Raw genomic sequence first — 8,664 nt, forward strand, 5'->3', positions numbered from 1 at the left:
GTGAAATGTTTAAATTCCCTTTTCTGCTTCACTCAATATAATGATGACAAGCAATCCAGGAAACTATGATTTTGATGCTAGGAATTTAATAAATAAATATTTCACCACAATTCAGGATTCTATGTCTTTCATTTATGTAGAGATTTGTGTAGGTAGTATTTCGTACATTGGATTGAAATCATTCATATATTCACTATAGGATGTTTAAAGAACAAATATATAGTATTTCATTAAAAAAAATATCATCAAAACTCACTGAATATTTCACAGAATACATCCTCCAGAAGAAACATGGAGGAGTTGATTGTATACTGTTTCAGTAGTGAATGTGCCTCAGCTTATCCACATTGTTGAATATCAGATTTGTTGCGATTTGTGGAAATTTATGAAGTACTGAAACCATAGGGGTTGGGGCTTTTAAGGTGCTAAAGCTGCAACACTTAACACTAGGATCAGGGTTTCAAGGTAAATAATACTCAACAGGGAACTACAAATTTTCGGAAGAGCGTTGCCAGGGGCATATTGTTGCCAAGGGCTTCTGAGACATAACACAAGATTAGATGGTACCGAAATTTTAGGATGAAATTCTGTTAGAACAATGAACTGCTTCTAAAATGCATTAAAGTAGGGAGAGGATACCATTTTTATGTGTTTTGTGATATTCATGGGAAATATGTTCTAGTGACAATTAGGCTATTCTAATAATCTCAGACAAAAGGGTCAATGGGGGCATGTCGTAGAGCTTTTCAAGTCTGCAGCAAAGATTCCAGTTGAATAGGAGCGTTATATAGGCTATGTTACCTACGGTGGAATTTTCGAGGCATGCGTTTCATATACTGTACACCAGTATTTCTCGACTGGTGGGTCGCGAGACCATTTTCAGTGGTTCGGCTTTTTTTTTTTTTTACCTTCGGATCAATTGAGAACCACTAATACAGACTATCTTTGCTGCTCTTTTCATAATTTTGTTCTGTATCTGACCTCAAATGAGTTAGTGACTTACTGCCTTCCTGACACGTACATTGCGTGTCAATGACACCATCCATCCGCCACCTGTCTTGGACAGGTTCGCCGGGCAAAAGGAAAACCATTTACCGAAAATGAACGAGAGCATGTATTTTATTCTACAATAATTCTGTTTTATGTAGCCTATTTATATGTATACATACATTTACCCATTTTAATGTTTCGAATAAGCGTACAACCTTTTGTCATGTTTAATATATGCCTTCTCATTTTATTTCATTTCATATAAAAAGCCGAACTGCGACGACATTTCACTCACAGTTTAGCGTCCGAAATGAAAACGCAATTACTTAACTGATCAAGTAAAACAAAGCCTGATATTGTTTCGGGTTGGTGCACATGTAGGCTATATTGTTCTGAAACGTCCATATGTTGATCCTTTGATTATTGCATTTTCTGTTTTAGACTATTTTAAATTGGCAGGGATCAGCTTTTAATAATTTGGACAACATTGGTATGAACCTCTGTGAACCCCATTTTTACCGTGTTTCATTAGTGAAGCGTATTGTCCATGAATGGAAATTAGGAATGAGATGGTATAGGCTACGTATAATCCTTGTGTAAGCTTAAAGCGCAAAGACGAAAAGCAGATTTTGCAGTCGCTTGAAGCTGTTTACAGTCATGGTTGTTGCTCTGGTTATTCTTATCGATAACTGCGAAATATTAACTCAGTCCGTCAAGTTCGAGGTCTTCCGACGCAGCAGTGGCTGCTGAGATGTGGAAAGAGCTTCAGTCGTTCATTCCCCTCGGCTATGCAGCGGCAGCGATTGGTAGGTCATGACTTAACTTATAATCACGACTTTTGAAACGTCTCCTATAAGGAGATGGTTGCATTGTATTATAGCTAGCTAAACAGGTGATTGGATCTTGTGAGAGTTCAGATACATATTTTTAAGAATTTAAGACATGTGCATATAGGCTAGATAATGGATGCATGTATGGATTTAGTGGATTATATTTAACGTAAATATAGCTTAATTCGGGTATTATTTCAAACAAATAGCATTTAAGTCAATTAAGTATACGATTTCGCTGGACGATTTTCTAGGTTGTGATTTTAAATTCTGGCTTAAACAATTTCAGTGATATACTTTCCATTTATTTTGTGACTTACATTAATACAATGAGGCCATAAGCGATGGACGATCCGTCAATAACCTAAACTACAGACTGCTGACAGTAACCATACATTTAATCATACATATAAAAAAAAAATTGCTAGACAAATAGCCTACCTGAATTCCAAAACATAACAGGAACAGAACAGGCCAAAGACAAAATGTAACACTTGCTTAACAATGTTTTTTGCTTTCATCTAATTTTTATTATTTTAAACCTGTTTAATGTGATTAATTATGCCCTCCCATGACTTGTGATCCTGGTCTGCAGATTTATCGTCAGACTGGCTAGACTTAAACCGATTAAAAAGGCAGTCTGTGTGGCTCTTTTTCGGGAGGTTGGGACCGTTATGACGTAAGCATGGTATCACCAGTTTCTGGACATTATTGGTTTGTAAAAAAAAAAAAAAACAACATTATTGGTTTGTTGTCATTCAGGCCTGTTTCTGTTGCGGAAATGGATCGCAGGTGGGGTGTGCCATAGTAAAGTGCATCTGTCCGGTAAAACGGTTCTGATTACTGGGGCAAATACCGGAATTGGCAAGGAGACGGCAAGGGACATGGCCCGTCGGGGTATGTTAACGTCCCAAGAATATTGCTGTGATTAGCCGTGCTTGTGAAATGCATCGTAGGGTTAGATTTGGGTTTTTGCTTCAGGTGCACGAGTGGTCATGGCTTGCCGGGACTTGATTCGTGCGGAGAGGGCGGCCAATGAAATCCGTCGGTCCACTGGAAACTGCGATATCGTGGTGCGACAGCTTGACTTGGCTTCTCTGTACTCTGTAAGGCAGTTTGCAAAGGAGTACAATGCTACTGAGGAGCGACTCGACGTACTTATCAACAATGCCGGTAAGACCGACACTGATACATCTAAATAAAACACAATTTTAAATTAACACACCATTAATAGATTTCCAAAATTCTGCCCTGGGGCCCACAGAAACGGGGAGGGTCGTTGGACCCCATTGCAAAGAGCATCAAGAGACTATTGATAAATTCATTTACATTAATTACCAAAGCATCTTACATTGCATTATGAGCTGCAGGAAACTAAACAATATATATGACCTTTACCTACCTGGCAAATGATGGATTTGTTAACGTGCTTGGACATAATGGTCTATAAATAAGGAGGGGCCCCCACAAAAAAATGTTGCACTGGGGCCCGTTATAAGAAGCTTCTGCCTCTGCATTACTAAACAAAGGATTTACTGTAGTGTCTGAGCTTTAAGTACTGGATCTCATGGTTAATCATAGGGCTTTGACCTTGTTCTCAGGTGTCATGATGTGCCCTAAATGGCTTACAGAGGATGGGTACGAAACACAGCTAGCTGTCAATCACCTTGGACATTTCCTCTTGACTAACCTCCTCCTTGGGAAGCTGAAGAGTTCAGCCCCCAGTCGTGTAGTTAATGTTTCCAGTATGGCTCATAAGTGTGGTAAGTCCCTTCATATCAAGGGTCTCCAACTGCAGTCCTGCAGGACCCAGACATGCACAGCTTAGTTCTTTCCCTGTTCCCCCTGATTGAACTATAGAAATGGCTGGTAATTAGCAGAGAAGTCGAATCAGGTGTGTTAAATGAGAGTCAACCCAAAGATGTGCAGGGCTGGGGTTGTCCAGGACTGGAGTTGGTGACCCCTGATTTATCTCAAAGAGCTTCTTCACAACTTCGGGCACTTGCTGAGTGAAGCATGATTTATCTCGCCTATTTGCCTGTTCCTGTCTGAAGGGGAAATACATTTTGATGATCTGTGCTTTGAGAAGAGACCTTACAACGCATTGGTGAGCTACAGGCAGAGCAAGCTGGCCAATGTGCTTTTCTCTAAGGAGCTGGCATGCAGGATGAAAGGTTCGAGTTTCTCCGTTCATGTTGCTATCTACCTTATACACTGTACAGTAACACCTGGTAATTTAATAGTCATAGAACATGATTGAAATTTTTGCTTCAGGAAAACGGTTGAGATTTCCTTCAGTTTAAGTCTACTCTAATTGTTTGCCACTTACTATCAGAACTAACTTGACGCAAATCTAACCCAACCATGCATTTCACAAGCATAATTGGGTGTTTTACAAACTTTGTTCTGTTGGCCGCATAAAAATTACTACAGGTGGTACTTAACACGAACCCTATGGCTCCAACTGTGTTTTAAGTATAATGATTTCACCCATTACCGTGTTAAACATTAGACTTGTAGTCAAGACCGCCTAAACCAAGACCAAGACACTACCAAGACCAGAGGGTATCGAGACCAAGACAAGATGAAGACTAAGACCAAGACAGACCGAGCCAAGACCAAGACAAAGTCGAGACAAGACTGAGACTGAAAAAAAAAGACCTTAACTTTTGTGTGCTGTTGAGGACTGACATGACGGGTACTGATTGGTCCCAAAGTCATCTGACAAAACAGCTAACACCTCCAACAACTGTCTAAAGAATGGGAAATATGTAACTGATTTCAATTATACTTAATTTGTAGATGAAATTGTAACATCAAATTGAAGACACACAGTTATAAACTTGAAATTGCATCATGTCCCATTGTAGTAGTACTAGCCACTGTATGATATCAACTACCCTGAAATGGATTAGGCCTGTTAAGTCAACACAACGTGATATGCAGATGTTATTTGAAATCCAATGGTCACATTTATGTAGTCAACACCATTTTAAGTAAAATACTGTAATTAAACAATATAAAGACATGTGCACACGTCACATGAATCAAATGCAAACTACAAATACTATATAGCAATACAAACTGCACATCAAATTGTGAATTAATAAAAATAAGGACAAGTGCTTAAAAGATTCTGACATCTGCAGTGGCATGTGATTACAACACACTGCCAATGATATCAAGCCTGTTGTTCAGTCGGGCAAGAACAATATAACACAGACATTATGGACAAAGAACAGATTGTTAAACTAATACAGATAGATGAAATACTTAAAAACAGAGAGAGAGAGAGAGAGAATGAGAGCATCACTGTTATTAGGCATATTTTCAGAGAGGAGGGAGAGGGAGAAAACAGTTCACATTTTAAAATAGTGGTTGATTGCACTTCAGGAAAACTAAAGACTGCAACATCTTATAGCCTGTGATGCTGGATCTAACGTTTAACTACAGTAGCGCTACACTTATTTTGCGCGTATAACGCGTATTTTGATTGGATGAGCGCCAATGTCTGAATCACAACAAAATGCATATATATCATTGATTAGTTGCATTTGAAAGGCGCTAAAGGCGAAATAATAATAATGTTGCATTATTGAACGTTAGGTTGTGTGTCATGGATACTTTTCGCTCCAAATCTCCCGACCATTATGTCGATCTGAGACAGCAAGACCAAGACAGCGAGACCAAGACAAGACCGAGGGATCCGAGACCAAGACAAGACCAAGACCAAAGACCGTCGAGACTGTGACAAGACCAAGACCACGTAAAAGTGGTCTCGAGACCAAGAACGGTCTCAAGACATCCAACTCTATTAAACATCACATGTTATACATGCACACTAGCTGGTGCAATAGAAACTGGTTTGGGGTGCAGTAACAGGAGTAGTTGGAGATGGACGCGGACATGAAACACTCCCCTTGATCCTCAGGAACTGGGGTTTCCTCCTTCAGCCTACACCCTGGCATTATCCGCACAGAGCTGAGTCGACATGTAGAAAGGTGGAGTCTTCTGCTTAAGGTGCTACTGGCCATCCCCTGTATGCTCCTGATGAAGACACCATGGCAGGGAGCACAGACGTCCATCTACTGTGCCGTCACTGAGGGCCTGGAAGACAAATCTGGGTGCTACTTCAGGTAACTGATGGACTACCTCAGGCCTAGTCATTTACCACCAGATGTTTGCTACCCATAGCAATATTCTTAGAACCATTTCAGTATAGTGTGACACAGATCCCTGTGTTCTTGCTAAATTTCAATAAGGAACATGGGAAATAAAACTCGATATCAAGCATAGGTTTCAATTCCTAATTATCGTCTAATACAGTGTTTCTCAATCCAATCCTTGGGGACCTACAGACAATCTACATTTTTGCTCCCTCCCAGCTCCCAGTACATCTGAATCTGAATTAAATAATGAAGAACACAAATACCTGGTACAAGTGTGTTGGGAGCTGGAAGGGAGTAAAAATGTGGACTGTCTGGGGGTCTCCAAGGACCAGTTCTTTCCAATCCTATTTGTTTTTCCTGCATTATTTTACATTATTTCATATATATTTTGATCGATGTCTCAGAAACTGCGCGTACTAATGTTGTGGAACAGCACACAGAGAACATGGATTTGGGTCTAATGGTCCCAAAGACCATAAAGATCCAGAGCAAGGAACTTAACCTGAATTGATTTAATAGAAATGTTGCTTTGGATCACAGAGGCTGGAAAGAATGTTAATAACCCCTTACATTAATTTATTCAGCGTACAGTTTTGTCCAAATTCACGTACGAGTGAGGAATGAATGAATGAATGAATGTTACATTTATATAGCGCTTTTCAGGACACCAAAAGCTCTTTACAGAACCATTGAGTAGCCAGTTGAACTATGACCACTGTGTAGCACCCACTTGGAAGATGCAAAGGCAGCCATTCTGCGCCAGTACGCTTACCATACAATAGCTAAGGTGACAAATGGTCAGGAGAGAATTCATCAGTTAGATATAAGGGATGATTGAAGCCAGATCTGAAAGGGCCACAGCAGCATTTTCAGCCAGGACATCAGGATACCACTCTTACTCTTTTGAAAAATGCCCAGGGATCATTTATGGCCTGAGAGAGTCAGGACCTTTGTCTTACATCTCATCCGAAGGACAGTGCCATTTTTACAGCACAGTGTCCCCATCACTGTTACTGGGGTATTGGGATCCACGCAGACTACAGAGATGGGCTTCCCATATTGGTCACAGCAATTCCTCTTCCAGGAGCAACTCAGCTTTTCTTGTTGGTCTCCCATCGAAGTACTAACGTGGCCCAAACCTGCTTAGCTTGCACTACCTAGTCTGAACTACAGGTGGTATGGTGGCCGACAAAAGGAAGATAACACAACACACACATAGAGTTGTCAAGGAGCCAACTTAGGACCAGTGCAAGACAGCACTGAAACAACAGCTATCACTGTTAAAACCTAGCAATAGAAAAGTTATTCAAATAACACCAAGAGAATCTAGAAGGAAGTAATTCTGAGTGCAAAATACAGCGATGAAGAAACCAGTAGTGCCAAGTGAAACCATTTCAACGGACCAGTGTATGAAGAGCGACAGCCAGGGAGGGGTCAGTGGTAGGATGAGGTCAGTTGAGATGTTGCCAGAAGAGACTCATATTTAACATTTGTCCCAGTGACTGTGCAGTTAAGGAACCTGCTCCAGAAGGAAACGACAGCCAGACAGCGCTGAGGCTATGGGAGGTGAGCGTTCAGATGGTGGCATACACAGAGGAGACCTGACCTGACACAACGCACTCAAACCCAGCTGAGTTATACACTGCAGTTGTAATGTTTTTGCATCCTCTGTTGGAATTTTGATTGGCATCACAGAAGGATGATTATTTCAAAGACTTTTTAGCTAATGGATCAGTTTAGAACCTCTATATCAGTGACCCCCGGAGAGGCCACATTTTTGCTCCTTCCTAGATTCAGGAAAAATGAGGACTGTCTGCAAGGGAGCTTAAAGGGAGCAAAAATGTGGTGTCTGGGGGTCCCAGGTTGGGAAACACTGCTCTGTATAACTGGAAAGTCCAGACTAGGGAGCCTCCAAGTAGATATTTGGACTGAATCCTTTTACATGTATTTTCTTATGCAGGTTAATCAGCAGTATATAAAATGGACGGTGTTATGTAAATCATATATTAACTGCAAGTAGTTGTACAACTAGAGGTGAATTACACACAATTTAAACAATATATGAGAAACTTCAATGAACTGTCAATAAAGAACATTGGTTGATAGCACCTATCAGCCTGTCCCTTTAAAAAAACAAATGGAATTCCAGCCAATCATGTGGAAGTCTTTTAAGAACAGGCAACCTATGCCCAGCGAACACAGCAAGGTTGATTGATTGAGCAGGGCACATGCTACTGTTTTGGTAATATTATGGAAGAGATGCTCCCTCAGAGGAAACATCAGTGTTGGGGAAGAAAATGACAGTCAGCTGCCACAACATCTTCTTACAAAGGAGATACTGTGGTTAAATAAGGTAAAAAGAGTGTGGTGGTAATTTGGCAATTTGAAGTCTGGCATGCAACAGGCTGGTGCTGTGTACGGTAAACTCAACAAACACTTGGCAAAATACTGTGAACCACTCAAAGCATCGCCATCCAGAAGAACATATAAAATGCACGTGTGTACATTTACAAACACCAGCAATTAGGGCTTCCTCTTCAAATCTGAATATGGGAAAAATAGCATCCTGTATCATTTTATTCTTTTTTTATTATGGGACGATCCCATTAAAAATGCCATGTGTGGCGATTCTACAGCGATGTCAAACCCGTCATCTGGAACAAGCAGGTAGGCAG

The 8,664-nt window shown here is 40.5% G+C and overlaps 1 protein-coding gene across 1 annotated transcript; it reads left to right on the forward strand.

The window, feature by feature from the left end:
* Nucleotides 1-1,547: 1,547 nt before the first annotated feature.
* On the forward strand, nucleotides 1,548-8,510 carry LOC111838435 (retinol dehydrogenase 12-like). The gene is made up of 7 exons (XM_023801418.2): nucleotides 1,548-1,796; nucleotides 2,583-2,717; nucleotides 2,802-2,993; nucleotides 3,422-3,583; nucleotides 3,875-3,994; nucleotides 5,752-5,956; nucleotides 7,489-8,510. The coding sequence occupies exons 1-7, from the start codon at nucleotides 1,742-1,744 to the stop codon at nucleotides 7,592-7,594; spliced, it is 975 nt and encodes a 324-aa protein (XP_023657186.1). The 5' UTR covers nucleotides 1,548-1,741; the 3' UTR covers nucleotides 7,595-8,510.
* Nucleotides 8,511-8,664: the final 154 nt, after the last annotated feature.

The sequence above is a fragment of the Paramormyrops kingsleyae genome, chromosome 9 (assembly GCF_048594095.1).
Source record: "Paramormyrops kingsleyae isolate MSU_618 chromosome 9, PKINGS_0.4, whole genome shotgun sequence".
NCBI classification, from domain to species: Eukaryota; Metazoa; Chordata; class Actinopteri; order Osteoglossiformes; family Mormyridae; genus Paramormyrops; species Paramormyrops kingsleyae.

Bases quoted from the DNA above. Each gene is read 5' to 3' on its own strand.
- LOC111838435 (XM_023801418.2), top strand. From the start codon at position 1,742: ATGTGGAAAGAGCTTCAGTCGTTCATTCCCCTCGGCTATGCAGCGGCA. The intron at 2,718-2,801 runs GTATGTTAACGT...TTTTTGCTTCAG, and splicing joins AAGGGACATGGCCCGTCGGG to GTGCACGAGTGGTCATGGCT. The intron at 3,995-5,751 runs GTTCGAGTTTCT...CTTGATCCTCAG, and splicing joins GCTGGCATGCAGGATGAAAG to GAACTGGGGTTTCCTCCTTC.